Genomic DNA, 19,427 nt, shown 5'->3' with positions numbered 1-19,427 from the left:
GTACTTGAACTATGATCCAATCTGAAGAACATGAATGATGTGATGATTTAGCCCAGTGGGCTAAACAGCTGGCTTGTAATGCAGAACACGGCCAGCAGCGCGGGTTCAATTCCTGTACTGGCCTCCCCGAACAGGCGCCAGAATGCGGTGACAAGGGGCTTTTCACAGTAACTTAATTTCAGCCTACTTGTGACAATAAGTGATTATTATTATTATGTGCAGCAAGGGAGAGCAAACGCAGACCATAAAAGCAGATAAGCACAATTTTAAGAAACAGATTGAAGATCTAAAAAATGAACTGAAAAAGCCTAAGGAGCAGTCAATGCCTGTAATAACCCACACGGATCATAGAATCATAGAATTTACAGTGCACAAGGAGGTCATTCGGCCCATCAAGTCTGCACTGGCTCTTGGAAAGAGCACCTTACTTAAGCCCACATCTTCACCCTATCCCTGTAACCCAGCAACCCCATCTAACCTAAGGGCACTTTAGCATGGCCAATCCACCTAACCTGCACATCTTTGGACTGTGGGAGGAAACCGGAGCACCCAGAGAAAACCCACACAGACACGGGAAGAACGTGCAGACTCCGCATCGACAGTGACCCCGTCTTATGGGATGGGGATGATTATCTACTTGGTGGACCTAGCAGAATATGAGCTTCTCTGATAAGGTGGCGGGGAAACGTTAACAATGTCTGGCTATGGATTAATGGAGTCGGCTAGTAAGGCACTGGCTAGAGAAGACTCAGTGGAGAACTACTGGAGCTGTGTATAATAGTAATTGTAAAATAAAGTTATTGTTTTAATAAACTCGGCGTGGATTCTTCTTGGCCCTTACAAAAGTCACTATGGAAGTAAGATTCTGAAAGGAACTGAATATCCAGGCGAAGCTGTTAAACGTATATAAGAGATGCGCAAGTCAATCTGAATCAAAGACAGCTGAACTTCCCCCAATAGTTGCTCAACTGAATGGAAAGATACGCGAGCTGGAAAAAAACAACCGGAATGTAAACGACTCATTCCAACATCTGGATAAAACCGTGGAACAGGTGGGAATGAAGCTTCCTTCTTCGAAACACAAGCTCCCACGTGCCTCACAGCAAGCCCCACTTGGGAAGAAAACGAAACACCCTGTTGACGAGCTGAGAATGAATTCTTCCCGTTAAGGACGGGATAAACCAACAGCCATCCAAAACAAAAAATTAGCAATTACCGAAAAGCGATTCAATGCCAAAGAACAGGAAAAAAATGAAATGACACCCAAATGCTGGAACAACTTCCAATTCAACAAAGTTCACCTGCAGTAACAATAGTGAGAACAAGAAATTGAAGGGTTATAAACTTCCAGACTGCCTGAAACTATAAATTCAGAGACCTCACAGGGGGAGATGGAATACTAATATAAATACATGGGCTAAACTGAGATAATATGTTAATGCATTGGATAAAGGCTTGGGGGAGTGGGGGGGGGGGGGGGTAGTATAAGGGTTTGGCACACAAAGGGTTAATGTGGGAATGAGTATATCACTGCCCACACAGTGATGTAAGAGAATTCATGACCAGCACGCAGTGGTTCGTGTGGCGTTGGACAGAGCCATACGTAGAAACAAGCATGGACACAGCTCCCAGATTGGAACCTTCAGTGTACCTATGTTTTTAGCTGTTAGTAGTTAATAAATACTTACTGTTGAGTTACCTGAGGCTGGAAACAACTTAATGTGACCTACACAACTACCCAATACCTTACAACAAGCAGACGAGCGGAGTTAATTGAACAGCACTCTCAAAGAATCAACACAGACGTGATGGCTGAATGGCCTCCTTTTGCCTTGTAAGATTTGAAAATGAAACTTAAATATCAATGTGCTAAATAACCATGGTTAGCATTTTAGACAGCAATGACATTTAATGCAGGGAGCTGTGAAGTGATTAATTTTGTAGGAAGAATGCAGAAAGCCAACAGAAAATAAACAATGGAACATAAAGGGCAGCATGAATGTCTGAAACATTGACGGTGGCAGGCAAGGTTGAGAATGTGGTTATTAAAGCATACACTATCATCGGCTTTACCAATAGGGCAAATAACTTATGTTCAAACTGTTTAAAATACTGGTGCATCCCAACTGAAATATTGCATCAGGTCTGGACACCACACTTTAACATAGATGTAAAAGTATTGGTGAGGGTGCAAAAAAGATTCACAAGAATGGTTCCAGGTATGAGGAAATTAGGGAGTTTGGATAGGTTGGAGAAGTCCACACAATTGCAGAATTGATACAGCACAGATAAGAAGCCATTTGGCCCATCGTGTCTGCATTGTTTCTCCAAACATAGAATCATAAAACCCAACATTGTAGAAAGAGACCATTCGACCCATTGAATCTGCACTGACCGCCAGAACGAGCACTGTACCCACCCCTCTGCTCACTCCGCCCTATCCCTGTAGCACCACCTAATCTGCATATCCCTGGACACCAAGGGATAGTTTAACATGGCCAACCAGGACAGCACACCTTTGGACTATAGGAGGAAACTGAAGCACCCAGAGAAAACCCACTCAGACACAGGGAGAACGTGCAAACTCCACTCAGTTACCCAATTGAAACCTTCCCTGGTGTTACGAGACAACACTGCTAACCACTGTGCCACATCCTGCCGAGGTGACTTAGTGCCATTCCCCTACATTTTCCCCGCACCTCTGCAAATTGTTTCTATTCAAACAATCATCTAATGTGCTCTTGAATAGCTCAATTGAACCTGCCTCAACCACACTTCCAGGCAGTGCATTCCAGACCCAAACTACTCGTATGAAAAAGTTTTCTCTCACATTTGCCTCTTGAGCAAATCATTTTAAATCTGGGGCCTTTCATCCTCAATTCTTTTACGAGCGGGAACAGCTTCTCCCTATGCACTCTGTCCAGCCCCATCATATTTTGGAAAACCTCTATCAAATCCGCTCTTAGCCATCTTCTCTACAAGAACAGTCCCAACCTCTCCAATCAATCATCAGAGCTTAAGTTTTTCATCCGTGGAACCATTCTCGTAAACCTCTTCTGCACTCTCTCCAATGCGTTCACATCCCTCCTCGTGTGACACCCAGAACTGTACACAATATACCAGCTGAGGTCTAACTAGTGTCTTGTATAAGTTCAGCATAACCTCCTGGATTTTGTACTCTATGCTCCTATTAATAAAGCCCAGAATGCAATATGCTTTATTGACGTCTCTCTCCACCTAGTCCTGCCACCTTACGGTCTTCCTTGGAGAAAGAAAAAGATGAAAAGTGATTTGGTGCCAGTATTGAAAATTAGGAGGGGTCTAGACAATGTAGACAGGGAGAAATTGAAGCAATGACATGAGGGACAACCTTTTCATGCATCAAGTGCTTAGGATCCGGAATGCACTGCCCGAGAGTGAGCGTTAATTGAGGCATTTAAGAAGGAATTGGATTTTTATCTGAAAAAGAATATGCAGGGTTGTTAAAAACATTGTTCATGGGATGTGGGCTGCGCAGGCTGGGTTTATTACCCATCCCGAATTGTCCTTGAGGGGGAGGTTAAGAATCAACCATGTTGCTGTGGATGGAGGCCAAGTCCGGTAAGGATGGCAGATTTCCTTCCCTAAAGCACATGATCAACAATCAAAAATGGTCATCATTAGACTTTTAAATCCAGACATGTATTGAATTCAAGTTTCACCAACTGCAGTGTGGGATTTGAACCTGTGTACCCAGAGCATTACTATCTATATGATTTAGTAAGTCAGGTTCAGGTGAAGCATTATAAACTGTGTGATTAGATGGAGAATAAGTCACAGAATCTCAGAATTTACAGTGCAGAAGGAGGCTATTCGGCCCATCAAGTCTGCACCGGCCTTTGGAAAGAGCACCCCACCCAAGCCCATGCCTCCACCCTAACCCAGCAACCACACCCAAACTTTTTGAACACTAAGGCAATTTACCCTGGCCAATCCACCTAAACTGCACATCTTTGGACTAGATAAAACTGATTTCCCTCTACTTAGATGATAATGCTAGTGAGTAAACTTATGATGAACTTTGTGTTATTCGGATAATGGACGTGATGGGGTTTGGTTGACTTTTGGAACAAGCCAGGTAGTTCTGGACGATCCATTCCTGATATGGAGCTTCGCTGGCAGTCAGCATCAAGGTCAAATGTGTTTGCTCATTGCTATTGAGGCTCAGTGTCAGTACCGTGTAAACTCCGATCTGATACGGAAAAGCTACATACCGAATAAAGATTCCCTGCTCTACTTCATAGGACCATTGAATATTTCCAATACAGAAGGCTGCCATTCAGCCTATTGTGTCTTGCTGGTCAGTGACGAGTTATTTAGCCTAATTATGCCTTCCTGCGCTGAATCCATAGTTTTGCAGGTCATGATTCTTCAAGTAGACATCCAAGTACTCTGTAAATGTGGTGAGAGCTCCTGCTTTTACCACCCAATTAGGCAGTGGACGTGGTTTTCAGTGCCTACCCGCCGCGTATTTCACGGAAGTGGAGGTGGCCCGGTCATGGCTGCTGGTGGGATCCTCTGGTCCCCCCCTTGTCAATGGTTTCCCATTGTATGGACCGCCACCACAGGGAAACACATGGTGGGGGCTCGCCATCGGCGAGACTGGAATGTCCCACCGATGGGAATGGTTGCAAAATTCCAGCCAGTGAGTTCTATTGGTAGCAGGGTGGAGAAGCGATGAAGAAACATTTACTCACCGGCAGTATGGTAGCGTTCTTTCCAATTACTTTCAATCGGTTTTCTGACTCCACCACTGTGGTAAATTGATCATACCTCTTTACTCTATTTAGGACCCTCATCATTTTTTTACACCTCAATTAAATCATCCCTCATCTCCCTCTGTTCCAAGAAAAACAACTCCGACCAATCCAAACTTTCCTCAATGATAACATTTTCCAGTCGAGGCACCATCTCACATATCTCGTCTGCACCCTGCCCAGTGCCAGCACATCTTTCCTGGAATGTGGTGACCATTGTTGACTGTGTTCAAGACTGAGATAAACAACTGTTTGGTCTCTCAGGGTGTCAAGGGAGCAGGCGGGAAAGGGGAGTTGAAGCTCAAGGTTGGCCATATTGAAAGGCAGAGCAAGTTCAGGAGGCCATTTAGTCTTCCCCTGCCCCAAAATCTTGTGTTCTTTTTACCAGAACTGCGCATTAGTATTCAAGCTGTGGTGTAACTCGTGGTTCCATAGCACAGAAACAGACCATCCACAATGGCGTTTATGCTCTACTCAAACCTGTCCATCTTTTATCATCATTAATTAATTGAATTTGAATTCCCAGCTGCCGCGGTTCTTTGAGAGCAAAGTGTATTGAACAATACCCAAAATCTGAAGATAGGAAAAGGAGGGGAATCATTATGCCTCTTCTAGGCAGCAAACATGATTGTCTACTCCGAAAGGCTGTGGGGGCCAAGTCACTGAATATATTTAAAAAGGAAATAGATAGAATTCAATACTCCAAAGGCGTCAAGAGGCATGGGGAGAACGGCATTGAGATAGAGGATCAGCCGTGATCATGTTGAATGGTGGAGCAGGGTCGAAGGTCCAAATCACCTACTCCTGCTCCTATTTTCTATGTTTCTGGCATTGAGGGATTTGAACTCCCACCACCACGTAATTACCCCAGGCCTCTGGATGGCAAATCCACTAATAAAGCGATGACCCCACAGTCCCCCAGTATTGTACACAGTTCCAATGACCACCTCCCTGCTCTTATATTCTATGCATCAGCTATTAAATGATAGTATGCCAGCATTCTTGTCCACCTGATGGATGCATTCAAGTATCTGCGGACATATATTCCAAAGTTTCTCAACATTTCTCCGTGCCCCCCCCCCCCCCCCCCCCACCGTCCATTTATTGTGTATTCCCTTGCCTTTTTGTATCTTCCAAAAAGTATTTACCCACACTTCTCCAGATTGAATTCCAATTTGCACTTTTCAGCCCGTCTGACCACACCATTTTTGCCTTCCTGCTTTCTAAAGCTTTCCTTCTCACTGTCAACCAAACAGCCAACTTCTGCGTTATCTGGAAACTTTATCATAGCTCCACAAGTTGAGTTTAAATTAGAATCAAAAATCAAGGTACGCAGTACTGAGCCCAGCAGCATTCCACTGGTAATAGCCTTTGAGTTGCAAAATTCCCATCAACCATGACCCTTTCTTCCTGCCACTAAGCAAATTTGGTTCGAATGTTCCATTCTTCCTTCGATCCAAACAATGTTTACTTCTTTTACTCGCTGACCATGTGGGACCTTGTCAAAAACCTTGTTAAAATAATGTAGGCTACTGTCACCGCACTGCCATCCAGTAATCAAAAAATTCAATCAAGTTAGTCAAACAAAAGGGCGGCACGTGGCGCAGTGGCTATCTTTGCTGCCTACAGCGCTGAGGACGCGGGTTCGAATCCCAGCCCTGGGTCACTGTCCGTGTGGAGTTTGCACCCCCACAACCCAAAGATGTGTAAATTTCATCGATTGGCCACGCTAAATTGCCCCTTAGTTGAAAAAAAAAATTGGGTACTCTAAATTTATTAAAAAAAACGTTAGTCAAACATAACTCAAAAACAGCGAGTGCTGGAAAATCTCAGCAGGTTTGGTAACATCTGTTGTTCTTTAGTTTTGAAGAAGAGTCATGCTGACTCAAAATGTAAACTTTGTTTTCTCTCCCAACAGGCCTGCTGAGCTTTTTCAGCATTCCCTGTTTTTGCTTCAGATTCCAGCAGTATTTTGCTTTTGTTTTAGTCAGACATAACCTTCTCTCAACAATCACTGCTGACTTTCCTTGATTAATCCACGCCTTTCCAAATCAAGGTTTATACTGTCCCGTAGAATTGATTCCAATAATTTTCCCCCAACCAAAGTTGAGTGAACTGGCCTATAATTATCCCAATTATCTTGTTCTTTTTAAACAATGGTACCAAGTTGGTGGACCTCCAAACCCTAGGCACCACTCCTGTAGCCAGGGAAGATGGTTAAAGGCTTCACAATTAGGACCTCTGCTTATCTTAACAACCTGCTATCTTTCATCTGGGTAAAAGCAAATTACTGCGGATGCTGGAATCTGAAATGAAATGAATGAAATGAAATGAAAATCGCTTATTGTCACGAGTAGGCTTCAAATGAAGTTACTGTGAAAAGCCCCTAGTCGCCACATTCCGGCGCCTGTTCGGGGAGGCTGTTACGGGAATCGAACCGTGCTGCTGGCCTGCTTGGGCTGCTTTCAAAGCCAGCGATTTAGCCCTGTGCTAAACAGCCCCAGAATCTGAAACCAAAGAGAAAATTCTGGAAAATCTCAGCAGGTCTGGCAGCATCTGTCGGGAGAGAAAAGAGCTAATGTTTCAAGTCCAGGTGACCCTCTGTCGAAGCTTTATGTCTTATCTTTCATCTGGACTTGGGAATTGATCTATTTTCAAGAAGCTCAAACTATTTAGTACTTCCACTCTTAAAACGTGAATCCCTCTTTCGGAAATAAATTATTCTTGGAGAACCTCATCCACAACATCTGGACAGAGGTTACCCTTTTTGGTCTGGAATAGGCTCTATTCTTTCCTTTGTTATCCTCCTATACTTTATCTACCTGTAAAACAACTTTAGGTTTCCCTTGACTTTACTTGCCAGCATTTTTTCATGCCCTCTTTTTGATTTCTTAGTTTCCTTTTTTTTAAATTTCACACTTACTTCAAAGGAAAAGAAAATGATGAGAGGTGTTTAACCTATGGTCCAGCTGACATTGCATGTGATGCCCTTAATTTTGATCTCAGCTCGCTTGAGGTATTCAGCATGCCTTTCTTTCATGCTTCTGGACAATGGGCAGCCGAGATAGGGAATTTAGCAAGGGGACGATTATAGGCAATGGACACACAAGCTCTGGGTCACTTAATATATTTATTCATGGTTAAGTAATTCCAAGCAAATAATTCAATCTCCTACCTTAGGCAGTGAAGCACGGGATCCAGAGCTCTGCGTTGTCATGGTAAGCACTGTTGTAATACCTAAAGCTACTCTAGCAGGAGCAGCATCCATGTTTATCCAAAATGACACCCAGGATAGAATCACAATTAGAAGACTTGGAATGTACATCTGAATTAAATAATAGCCCATTTGCCTCTCAAGATGGAATCTTACTTCGATACATGTGAATCGTCCTGTAAAAGATATAAAGGGTACAAGAAAAGAGGGGAGGACATGTCAGACATATTTTACTGTGCTGTTGGACTGGAATAGTTTCAAAGATTCCTGAAGACTGCTAGCCATAAACAATCTTAAGACTTATTTTAACATATTTACTGATTGTTGCAAGCACTCTTGCAAATTCCTGACCGTTCATGCTTGTTTTTCTCTTACTTTCACTTTTGAGTGTCCCAGATTCTCACGTTGCATGAATATGTCCTTCCCTTCTATTGTATGACAGACAATTATAGTTAAACCTTTATGGGACTTAAGCTAACTTTCTCCATTTCTCCCCCAAGTCTCTGCTTGTGTAGTATAAAGGGTTAATAGCTCATGGGCGCGAATCTCCGATCGCGGGCAGAGTGTCCGCGCCATCATGAACGCCATCGCATTTCACGACGGCGCGAAACGAGCACGGGCAGTAGCGATCCTGGCCCCCACAGGAGGCCAGCACGGCACTGGAGCAGTTCACGCCGCTCCAGTCTCACTTCCTGGCGCACACTGGGGGCGGCGCCAACCCGCGCATGCGCAGCGGCGATGTGCCGATCCGTGCATGCGCGGTGGCTTTACTGAACTCTCCGGCCCCGACGCAACATGGCGCGGGGGTTCAGGGGCCAGACGCGCAACAAAGTAGGCCCGGGGGAGAGGCCGGCCCGCCAATCGATGGGCTCCGATCGCGGGCCAGACCCCATCGGAGGCCCCCCTCCCGGGGATAGAGCCCCCCTCCCACCCCCCACAGGCCGCCCCCCGACTCTTCACGCAGAGTTCCTGCTGGCAGCGACCGGGGTGGCGTGGCACGGTTGCGCCGATTCACCGGCCCGGTGCGGGGCTGGGAGAATCATGCCCCATGTGTGAATAGCTAGATTGCTTCATCAGTGGTATCAGATGATGTCAGATCACATGCAACTGGAACCTGAAAGGAGAAGGTTCTAATGGAGTCTCGCCAAAGTCTGTCTCTGTAAATAGTCAATAAATCTTCAGCAGCTTGCAACAGCATGGTTTATAGCTCTCTTCCACTGAAGGAACCACAGTCCGGTTGTGAGATTAATATATGGTGGCAGTGGTCTGTGGACCATTTTATAAGGATCTCAATCGACGGTAAGAAAGCTGAACCACACTTGCAAAATGGTCATGGCAGTAAATTGAGCTTGAAATAGGTGGAGAGAGTTATCGAGAAAGCCTTAACACATTCTGAGCCCCTAGAACACGTGGTGGGCCTTGACCAAACTGTGCACGGGATCAATGAGCCTTGTAACTTCACCTGCACTGCCCCCAGGCTTGTGGATAAACCAGAAAAGTATCAGGTCAGATTGCACAATCATCAGCAGAACTGAAAATATTTTAACACGGCAGTGATTGAGGAGACCACTAGATAAGCAGAGGTCCTTAGAACCTTCAACTCATACTTCAGTTTGAAAAACGACACTGGTATAAAACAGGCAAAGTTCGGCAAAGCTACCCAGAGGTTTGCAGGAAATATTGATCGTTTCAAAATGATCGATATCGGTTGCCAGTTCACAGAACATCTGCCAATGAGAACTGCAGGAAGCGATTGGGGACAATTGTAGCCACTGTGAGATGTTTCTGTTATGGCGGGAAATGATCAGATTGCTATCATGCCTGTCCAGTCATTAACAGAGTGCCACTCCTGCTATAGGAGGAGGCATTTTCAAACCGCCAGCACAACAGGAAGATTTCAGCTCCAGGTCAGAATTTTAAAGGCACCATTCCTCCCAAACGCATCTTGTAAACCACTTAGCTGAAGTCACAGCATCAAAAGGACATTTTTGGACTGCTGAAATAATGGTTTGTGACCAAAAGCCGACTTTTAAATTGTAAACAGGAAAGGGAGTGTCCATTCTCTCAAATGATGCACAAGAAGTCAAGACATTCACCCTCCGTAACACCTCACACCACAGTCTCTCTTCAAGCACCTTCCCCAGTTCCTCTTCCCATTTCATCTTTATCTCTTCCATGGCAGAAAGCAGGGTTCCTCCAGCCATCCACCACCTGATTCTATGGTCCAGGGTAATTGTACAGAAGGTAGAAAGTCAGATGGCTGCCACTCTGTCATAAAGGAAGGGAAATTACTGAAGCCCTTTGCATTTTCCACCAGCAGGCATCCTCCATCCTGAGCCGTGGAGCTGGCACTGACCTGCGCCTTATTTACAAGATTCAAGAGCAGGTCAGTATAGATAGGCCTGACCCGCTCAAGAGAGAATTCCCAAAATTGTCCGCTGGTCTGGGGAAGCTAAAAATAGCTTCACCTTGCAACCAACTGCTTCGCGGTGTGCTGATTTACATGTGAAAGGTCCCTCACCCTCTCTTACTAAAGGTCACGAGGGAGATCAATGTCATGCTACAGCAGTGGGTGGTATCACCTGTTACCCTGCCCACTTTTTGGTGCTTTGGCATTATGCCCGTACCAAAAACTAATGATTATTTGTTTACCGTACAGAACTGAACGCCGACAGAAAGAGAAATTCCCCCGCCAGCGACCATTGACGAGGGTTTGGTGCAGCTCACAAGGAGCTCAGTCTTCACAATATTAGATGCTAACAGTGGCTTTTAACAGTTTCCACTGGACAAAGAATCCAAACTCTTAACTCTGTTGATTGCTGCCTTTGAGAGAAACTCGATGCGATTCAACAGCATCGTCGAGCTTTGTCGCAATCTGGATCTCGCCCTCACTGGCCCAAATCCAGATATCCAATGGGCTCACTTAAATATCTTGCCACATTCTCCCAGGGTCTGGAAACTCTCCCCAGGAAAGCCTCCGCCAGGCGCTGTTTAGTATTGGTCCATACAAATGTGGACCAGCGTCACGCCACCTGGGGGGCTTTCCAGACCCCTGGGTAGTCAGGGACAGAGCAGGGTGGTCCACTGGCTCTCCCTCTGGCACCTGGGCACTGCCAGCCTGGCACTGCAGTGGTGTCAGGGTGGTACAGCCAGGTTGTTCCCATGAACCTTTGCAACTCCACGATGTTCCTTGGAGCCGGAAATTTGTTTATGGCTTTGGCCTTTGGTGGAACAGCCTTTCTTCCAGATTCACTTACTACCAAGAAAATGAGTGTCAAACCTGCCTCTTGTAGTCTTCTCAACACTATTCTCACTCTCATGCCATATTCAGATTGAGTGGACCCATTTATCAACACATCATTCATGCGGCAAACAACCCTGAGTAAGCCCTCTGAAAGATTTGACATTGTTATTTGAACGATATCTGGTGCTGATGTTATTTCAAAGGCTAACCTGATAAAACAGAATCTTCGAAATGGGGACTGTCTTGTTAATCACCCTGGGGTAACACGGACTGCAATTGGATCCAGTTGTACTTGAAAGTAGACTCCAAACTGTGATGTTAGTTCAATGTGCTTTATTCAACTTGTTAAGCAGTGCACACAGTTCGCTGTGGGTTTGACGCTTTACTAATCTAAGCGTGCTTGTTATAACTAACAAGACCAGACGAGCTCTGAGCCATGTGTAGAAGGTGCTAAATGATATATACCCCTGACTGTCACTACAGTTGTCACCTGTGGAAAGAGGCAGAATGTTGATGCCTCCTGTGTTTTATAGTGGGAGACTACCTTCTAGTGTTCTGCCTGGTGAATGATTGTTTTCTGTCCTGTGTGTTGATTGGCTGTACTGGGTGTCTGTCACTGCCTATCTGTATCTCATTATGTGCATTTGCGCATATCAGGGGCTGGTTTAGCACACTGGGCTAAATAGCTGGCTTTCAACGCAGACCAAGGCAGGCCAGCAGCACGGTTCAATTCCCGTACCAGCTTCCCCGAACAGGCGCCGGAATGTGGCGACTAGGGGATTTTCACAGTAACTTAATTGAAGCCTACTTGTGACGATAAACAATTTTCATTTTTCATTTTCATATCATGACAGGGACTTTGACCTAAATCCACTGTTAGCGTCTACTTTACAGAATATTGAGGTTGTCCTTAATTTTGCTGAGCTCTCATCTACTTATATCATTGAATGGACTTCTGTTATGAATCCAGATGATATTACTACAGGACTAGTCAGACCCTGGAGTGAAAGTTGGTATGATAGATCCCGGGTGCGATTCTCCGCTCCCCACGCTGGGAGGGAGAATCGCGGGAGGGCCGGGCGAATCACGCCACGCCGCCCTGGCACCCCCTGCGATTCTTCCACCACCCCCAAAATGGCCTGTCGCGTTTTGCAACAGGCCGCTCGGAGAATCGGCGCTCGCCGTTTCTCATGGCGACCGGCGATTCTCCGGCCCGGATGGGCCAAGCAGCCTGCCGAATCTGACCAGTTCACGCCGGCGCCAACCACACCTGGTCGCTGCCGGCGTGAACATCGCCCGACCAGTGAGTGTGGGGTCTGTGGGGGGCGGAGGGAGGATCGAGCACCACGGGCGTGCTCAGGAGATGTCTGGCCCGTGATCGGTACCCAACGATTGTCGGGCCGGCGTCTCTAAAAGACGCACTCTTTTCCCCCCGCCACCCCGTATTATCAAGTCGCCATGTCTTGCGGGGTAGCGGAGGGGAAGACGGCAACCGCACATGAGCGGGTTGGCGCCAGCCAACCTGCGCATGCGCGTCTGACGTCACTTAGGCCCTGCCGGCCACGTCATTCCCGGCGCGCCGCTTTGACGCAAGCATCAAGGCTGGGCGCTCGTAATTCACGCGCCGCCGCTCCTAGCCCCCGTGGGGGGGAGAATAGGGGGCGAGGAGCGGCCTCCGCCGCAGGAGCGAAACACTCCGGGTTTCCCTCCGGCGTCGTCTGTTTGTCTCCCTTTGGCAGAATTGCGCCCCCCAACTTTCATTTTTAGAAACTGTGGAGGAATGTTACTGAACAAATTCACAAAGAATAAAATATATATTAAACATGAAAAATGAACTTCATTACACCAGTTAGAAAGACCTCAATACAAATACAAGGAAATGATTCAAATATTTATTATTCCTTCACCCCAGTTATATCTTGACAGGCACATACAAATTTAGAAAGAAAAATCTATTTACCATATCTACCTTAAACTAATATTCAGGGTAACTATGTGGTGCATGTGAATTAGATGAACTGCAGTCAGACAGACCACACTCAAAAGTAAATGACAGATGTCACCAAACCAATTCTATGGATTTCTCCATAACTACCCAGACGCTTGTTACACTGAGCTAATCTATCTAAATAAAATGGATGAATTAGTTGCGCAGACAGATCTAAAGGGGCATGATATTGCGGATTATGGAGATGTGACTCCAAGGTGACCAAAGATGGGAACTAAACATTGAGGGCGATTCAGTTTTTAGGAAGGACAGACAGAAAGGAAAAGGTGGTGGAATTGCATTGTTGATTAAAGAAGATACTGATACAATATTCAGGAAAGATATAGTACAGATGAGGTGGAATCTGTCTGTGTCGAGTGAAGAAACATTAAGGAGCAAAAATCGTTTGCAGGAGTGGTCTACAGACCACCAAACTACAGTGGTCATGTTCGGAATAGCATTAGAAAGAAATCAGATACGCATGTGATAAAGGAACATCTGTGATTATGGGTGACTTTAATCTGCATATAGATTGGGTGACTCAACTTAGTTACAGTACAATAGAAGAGGAACTTCTGGAGTGTATACAGGATGGATTTCTGGACCAGTATGTTGAGGAATTAACAAGGGAGCAGGCAGGCCATCTTGGACTGGGTACTGTGCAAGAGTAGAAAGGGTACTATGGCCAAACCATGGCTTGCAAGGGAAATTAGAGATACTATTAGATTCAAAGAAGAGGCATAACATACAGTGGCAAAAGCATAACCTGAGGATTGGGAACAGTTTAAAATTCAGCAAAGGCAGGCCAAGGGAATGATTAAGAAGGGGAAAATTCAATTTGAAAGTAAACTAGTGAGGAACATAAAAACTGACCGCAAAAGTTTCCATAGGTTTGTGAAGATAAAAAAAGATTGATAAAACTAATGTAGGCCAGAAATGGGGGAATTCATAACAGGGAACAAAGAAATGGCTGAGGAACTAAATTCATTCTTTGCTTCTGTCTTCACAAAGGAAGATATGAATAATGTCGCGGAAGTTCTGAGTAACACACGTTTTAGTGAGGAGCTGAAGGAAGTTAATATGAGTAAAGAAATGCTTTTGGGGAAATTAATGGAATTGAATGAAAATGAAAATGAAATGAAAATCGCTTATTGTCACAAGTAGTCTTTAATGAAGTTACTGTGAAAAGCCCCTAGTCGCCACATTCCGGCGCCTGTTTGGGGAGGCTGGAAGGTGGACAAATCTCCAGGGCCTGATAATCTTCATCCCAGAATGCTTAAAGAAGTGCCTCTAGAAATAGTAGATCCAATGATGGTCATTTTCCAAAATTCTTCTGACTCTGAAATCGTTCCTACAGACTGGCGAATGTAACCCTGCTATTGAAAAAGGGAGGGAGAGAGAAAACCAGTGTGAAAACCATAGACTAGTGAGCCTACTATTGGTGGTAGGGAAGTTGCTGGAGTCCATTATCAAGGATTTCATAGCACAGCATTTGTAATCAGACAAAGTCAGCATGGATTTCCAAAAGGAAAATCATGCTTGACAAAGTTAAAGAGGCTGGAATTGCAGGTAGTGTCTTAAGATGGATCAAAAACTGGTTAGCAGACAGGAAGCAAAAAGTTGGAATAAATGGGTCTTTTTATGATTGGCAGACAGTGACCAGTGGAGGGGGAACCACAGGGATCTGTGCGATGACCCCAACTGTCCACATTATCTATTAATGATTTGGACAAGGGAACTCAATCTATTATTCCCAAATTTGCTGATGATACAAAGTTGGGTGGGAGGGTGAGCTGTGAGGAGGATGCAGAGATGCTTCAGCGCGATTTGGACAGGCTGAGTGAGTGGGCACACGCATGGCAGATGCAGGATAACGTGGATAAATGTGAGGCTATCCGCTTTGGTAACAAAAATAGGAAGACAGATTATTATTTGAATGGGTGTAAATTGAGAGAGGTGGATACTCAGCGAGACCTTGGTGTCCTCGTGCATCAGTCGCTGAAAGTAAACCTAGGTACAGTAGGCAGTAAAGAAGGCAAATGGTATGTTGGCTTTCATAGTGAGAGGATTTGAGTATAGAAATAGAGATGTTTTACTGCAAATGGGTTAGGGCATTGTTGAGGCCACACCTGGAGTATTGTGTGCAGTTTTGGTGTCCTTATCTGATGAAGGATGTTCTGGCTATGGAGGGAGTGCAGCAAAGGTTTACCAGGCTGATTCCTGGGATCATGGGACTGTGGTATGAGGTGTGACTAAATCAGTTAGGATTATATTCATTGAAGTTTAGAAGAGTGAGAGGGGATCTCATAGAAACTTACAAAATTCTAACAGGATTAGACAGGGTAGATTCAGAAAGAATGTTCCTGATGGTGGTGGAGTCAAGAACTAGGGGTCATAGTTTGGAGTAAACCTGTTAAGACTGAGGTGAGAAGAAATTCCTTCACCCAGAGAGTGGTGAATCTTTGGAATTTGTTGCCACAAAAAGTAGTTGAGGCCAAAACGTGTAATTTCAAGAAGAAATTGGATATAGCTCTTGGAGGGAAAGGGATCAAGGTATATGCATTATGGGAGAAAGGCAGGATCAGGGCATTGAACTTCATGATCAGACATGATCATAATGAATGGTGGAGCAGGCTTGAAGGGCCGAATGGCCTCTCTTTCTTCTATTTTCTATGTTTCTATCTTACTGAAAATCTGTCTTTCTCACGAGGGTTACCAGTCATCACATCTGAAAAACTCATCTTGGAATTCTCTGCAAACGTCCATTGGGATGGCTTCCACATGAATCCATCTTAAGGGTTTCATTGCCTTCGGAGACTCCTCTCCTCTGGATCTCTGAGCATACTCAAGCTTCGGCTTCGAAGCACAGTTTTAGATCTTTGAAGGTGCCAAGCAGAACATCACTGCTCCAAAAGGGTCTCTTTGCCCTTACAGCTGGCAGCAAGGAATCACCAGCTATCGCCAGCCCTCTCAGATCTTCAGGACTTCTCTCAAGTCCACTTTCCTTCAATTCTACTCCACACAGCTCTTTGTTGAACTGAAACTTTTTCTCTGGCCCTGTTGTTTATCTTGACTCAATGGGATCTTTCTCTGACCTCTGTTTTCGTCCCAGCCTGGGACGTTTTTCTAATAGTTCCTTCTATCCCACACCCTGATTTGGGACATTCTTCTTGATTTGGGGTCTCCTCCCTGTCCCCTTCCCTGTGTCCTGCTTCCTGGGACATCTTCCTTTGAATGACGTTGTCTTTAGCTCACCAGACCTTCAGTTTGATGCAGTTTCACTTCTTTTCTTTCTAAGCACGTCACACAGGAACAGCTCCAGGTCTAACGATGGTGAATACAACAACCTGCGCACATGAGGCAATCACCCAGCTGATGCATGTGCAAGAGATCCAAGTTCCTGATCTCAAGTCGGGAAAAGACACCAACTGAGCATGCATGGCCACACCCTGGCCAGCGCAAAAAGGCCCCGTGGCTCATCGGGAACTGCAGGCCCTGAACTGTGACTTAAACGCAATCCTAAAGTTTTTGCACTTTATTGAGTTGTGTGAAAGTGACACAAATTCTTATGGAAACATTTGGCTTTTTCGATTTCAGAAATTTAATTTAATTTAATCTAGAAATTGTGCAGTGAAGGTTAATAAGGGGCTGCCCCACCCACTCACATAACTATTGGCAGTTAACTCCCAGTCACCTAAAGGCTGCTTTGATACAACTTTAGCAGGTGAGGCGAGTCATCTCAGGCCAATTTAAAAGAGCAACTTGTAACTCACTCTCAGTGAGTTCTCCCAGTGAAACAGAGAAGGCGCAGCCAGGAGTGAGGCACAGCAAAGAGTGAGTTTGGGAATTCGAAGCTGGGTGAGGAGGTACTTTTTATCCCTGGTCAGTGACTGGTAAATAGTTTTTCTTTTCATTTATCTTTCTTTTGTCTTTTTCTATGTTTTGCTCTTTGGCATTGTAGTTGTATAAGTTAACCTAAAGTTTAAGACATGGAAGGAGATCCCAGACCTGTGCCATGCACCTCATGTGCGATGTGGAAGCTCAGGGACATGTCCACTGACCCTGGCTCCTTCACGTGCACGAAGTGTGTCCAGCTGCAGCTCCTGTTAGACATCTTGACGGCTCTGGAGCTGCAATGGACTCACTTTAGAGCATCTGCGATGCTGAGGACATCATGCACAGCACATTCGCCGATTTGGTCACACTGCACGTGAAAATTACTGAGGGAGATAGAAAATGGGTGACCAAAAGACAGAGCAAGAGTAGGAAGGCAGTGCAGGTGCCCCCTGTGGTCATCTCCCTGCAAAACAGATATACCGCTTTGGATAATTTTGAGGGAGATGGCCCATCAGGGGGAAGGCAGCAGCAGCCAGGTTCAGGGCACCGTGGCTGGCTCTGCTGCACAGGAGGGCAGGAAGAAGAATGGCAGGGCTATAGTGATAGGGGATTCAATCGTAAGGGGGATAAACAGACGGTTCTGCGGATGCAATCGAAACTCCAGGATGATATGTTACCTCCCTGGTGCAAGGATATTTTGGAGCGGCTGCAGGACATTCTGTGGGGGGGAGAGAGGGTGAACAACCTGCTGTCGTGGTGCATATAATAATAATCACTTATTGTCACAAGTAGGCTTCAATGAAGTTACTGTGGAAAGCCCCTATAGTAACCAACGATACAGGTAAAAAACGGGATGAAATCCTACAAGCTGAATTCAGGGAGTTAGGGGTTAAACTAAGAAGTAGGACCTCAAAGGTAATAATCTTCGGATTGTTACCAGTGCCATGAGCTAGTCAGAGTAGGAGTGTCAGGATAGTTAGGATGAATGCGTGGCTCGCAAGATGGTGCAAGAGAGAGGGATTCAAATTCCTGGGGTATTGGAACCGGTTCTGGGGGAGGTGGGACCAGTACAAACCGGACGGTCTGCACGTGGGCAGGACTGGAACCGATGTCATAGGGGGCTGTTTGCTAGTACTGTTGGGGAGGGTTTAAACTAATGTGGCAGGGTGATGGGAACCAATGAAGGAAGTCAGAGGGAAGTAAAACGGGGCCAGAAACGAAAGGTAGTAAGGGGGAAAATGTAAGAGAAGCCGCCGTCAAAAATCAAAAGGGCCACAGTACGGGTACAGTGACTGAGGAGAGCTCAGTGAATAGGCCCAGTAATACTAAAAGGAATAAAACGGGAAGTAGAAACATAAATGGAAAGTGACACAGCAGGTTATTACATAAAGATACAGGTTCAACGATAAGGAAAATTAGGAGAAAAGTTAAAAGGAAAAATAACTGAGGAGTGGTTACTGATAGAGGTGTTAACATTTAAAACTGGTGGCACAGTGGTTAGCATTGCTGCCTATGGCGCTGAGGACCCGGGTTCGAATCCCGGCCCTGGGTCACTGTCCGTGAGGCGTTTGCACATTCTCCCCGTGTCTGTGTGGGTTTCACCTCTACAACCCAAAGATGTGCAGGATAGGTGGACTGGCTATGCTAAATTGCCCCTTAATTGGAAAAAATAATTGGCAACTTTAAATTTAAAAAAAACATTTAAAACTGCGGTATAAAAGCCAACATATGGGCACTTTACCTGAATACTCAGAGTATTCAGAATAAGGTAAATGAGTTGATGGCACAAATCAGGGGCTGGTTTAGCACAGGGCTAAATCGCTGGCTTTGAAAGCAGACAATGCCAGGCCAGCAGCACGGTTCAATTCCCGTGCCAGCCTCCCCGAATAGGCGCCGGAATGCGGCGACTAGGGGCTTTTCACAGTAACTTCATTTGAAGCCTACTTGTGACAATAAGCGATTTTCATTTCATTTCTTTTCATTTCATTTTCATTTCATTTCATTTTTCATCGTGAATGGCTATGATTTAGTGGCCATTAGTGAAACATGGTTAAAGGATGGTCACAACTGGGAGTTAAATATCCAAGGGTATCAAACTATTCGGAAGGACAGAGTGGATGGTGAGTGGATGTTATTAAGGATGACATCCGGGCAGTAGTGAGGGATGACATCGGTGCTAGAGAGGATAGAGTTGAATGCATTTGGGTGGAAATCAGGAATAGGAAGGCAAAAATGTCACTGACAGGAGTAATCTATAGGCCACCAAATAGTAACATTACGGTGGGGCAGGCAATAAACAAAGAAATAAAACATGCATGTAGAAATAGTACAGCAGTTATCATGGGGGAT

At 45.3% G+C, this 19,427-nt stretch overlaps 1 protein-coding gene across 2 annotated transcripts in view; it reads right to left on the bottom strand.

Moving 5' to 3' along the window:
* Window positions 1–19,427, bottom strand: part of glra3 (glycine receptor, alpha 3) — a 291,131-nt gene that overhangs the window by 30,485 nt on the left and 241,219 nt on the right. For both annotated transcript variants that reach the window (XM_038805770.1, XM_038805771.1), the window contains exon 7: window positions 7,972–8,186. In XM_038805770.1, coding sequence (XP_038661698.1) covers window positions 7,972–8,186 — 215 coding nt within the window. The remainder of the gene's footprint in view (window positions 1–7,971; window positions 8,187–19,427) is intronic.

Source organism: Scyliorhinus canicula, chromosome 8, assembly GCF_902713615.1.
Source record: "Scyliorhinus canicula chromosome 8, sScyCan1.1, whole genome shotgun sequence".
Classification (NCBI taxonomy): Eukaryota; Metazoa; Chordata; class Chondrichthyes; order Carcharhiniformes; family Scyliorhinidae; genus Scyliorhinus; species Scyliorhinus canicula.
Note: the sequence above shows the minus strand (reverse complement) of the source record. Positions and strands in the feature narration are given on the sequence as shown.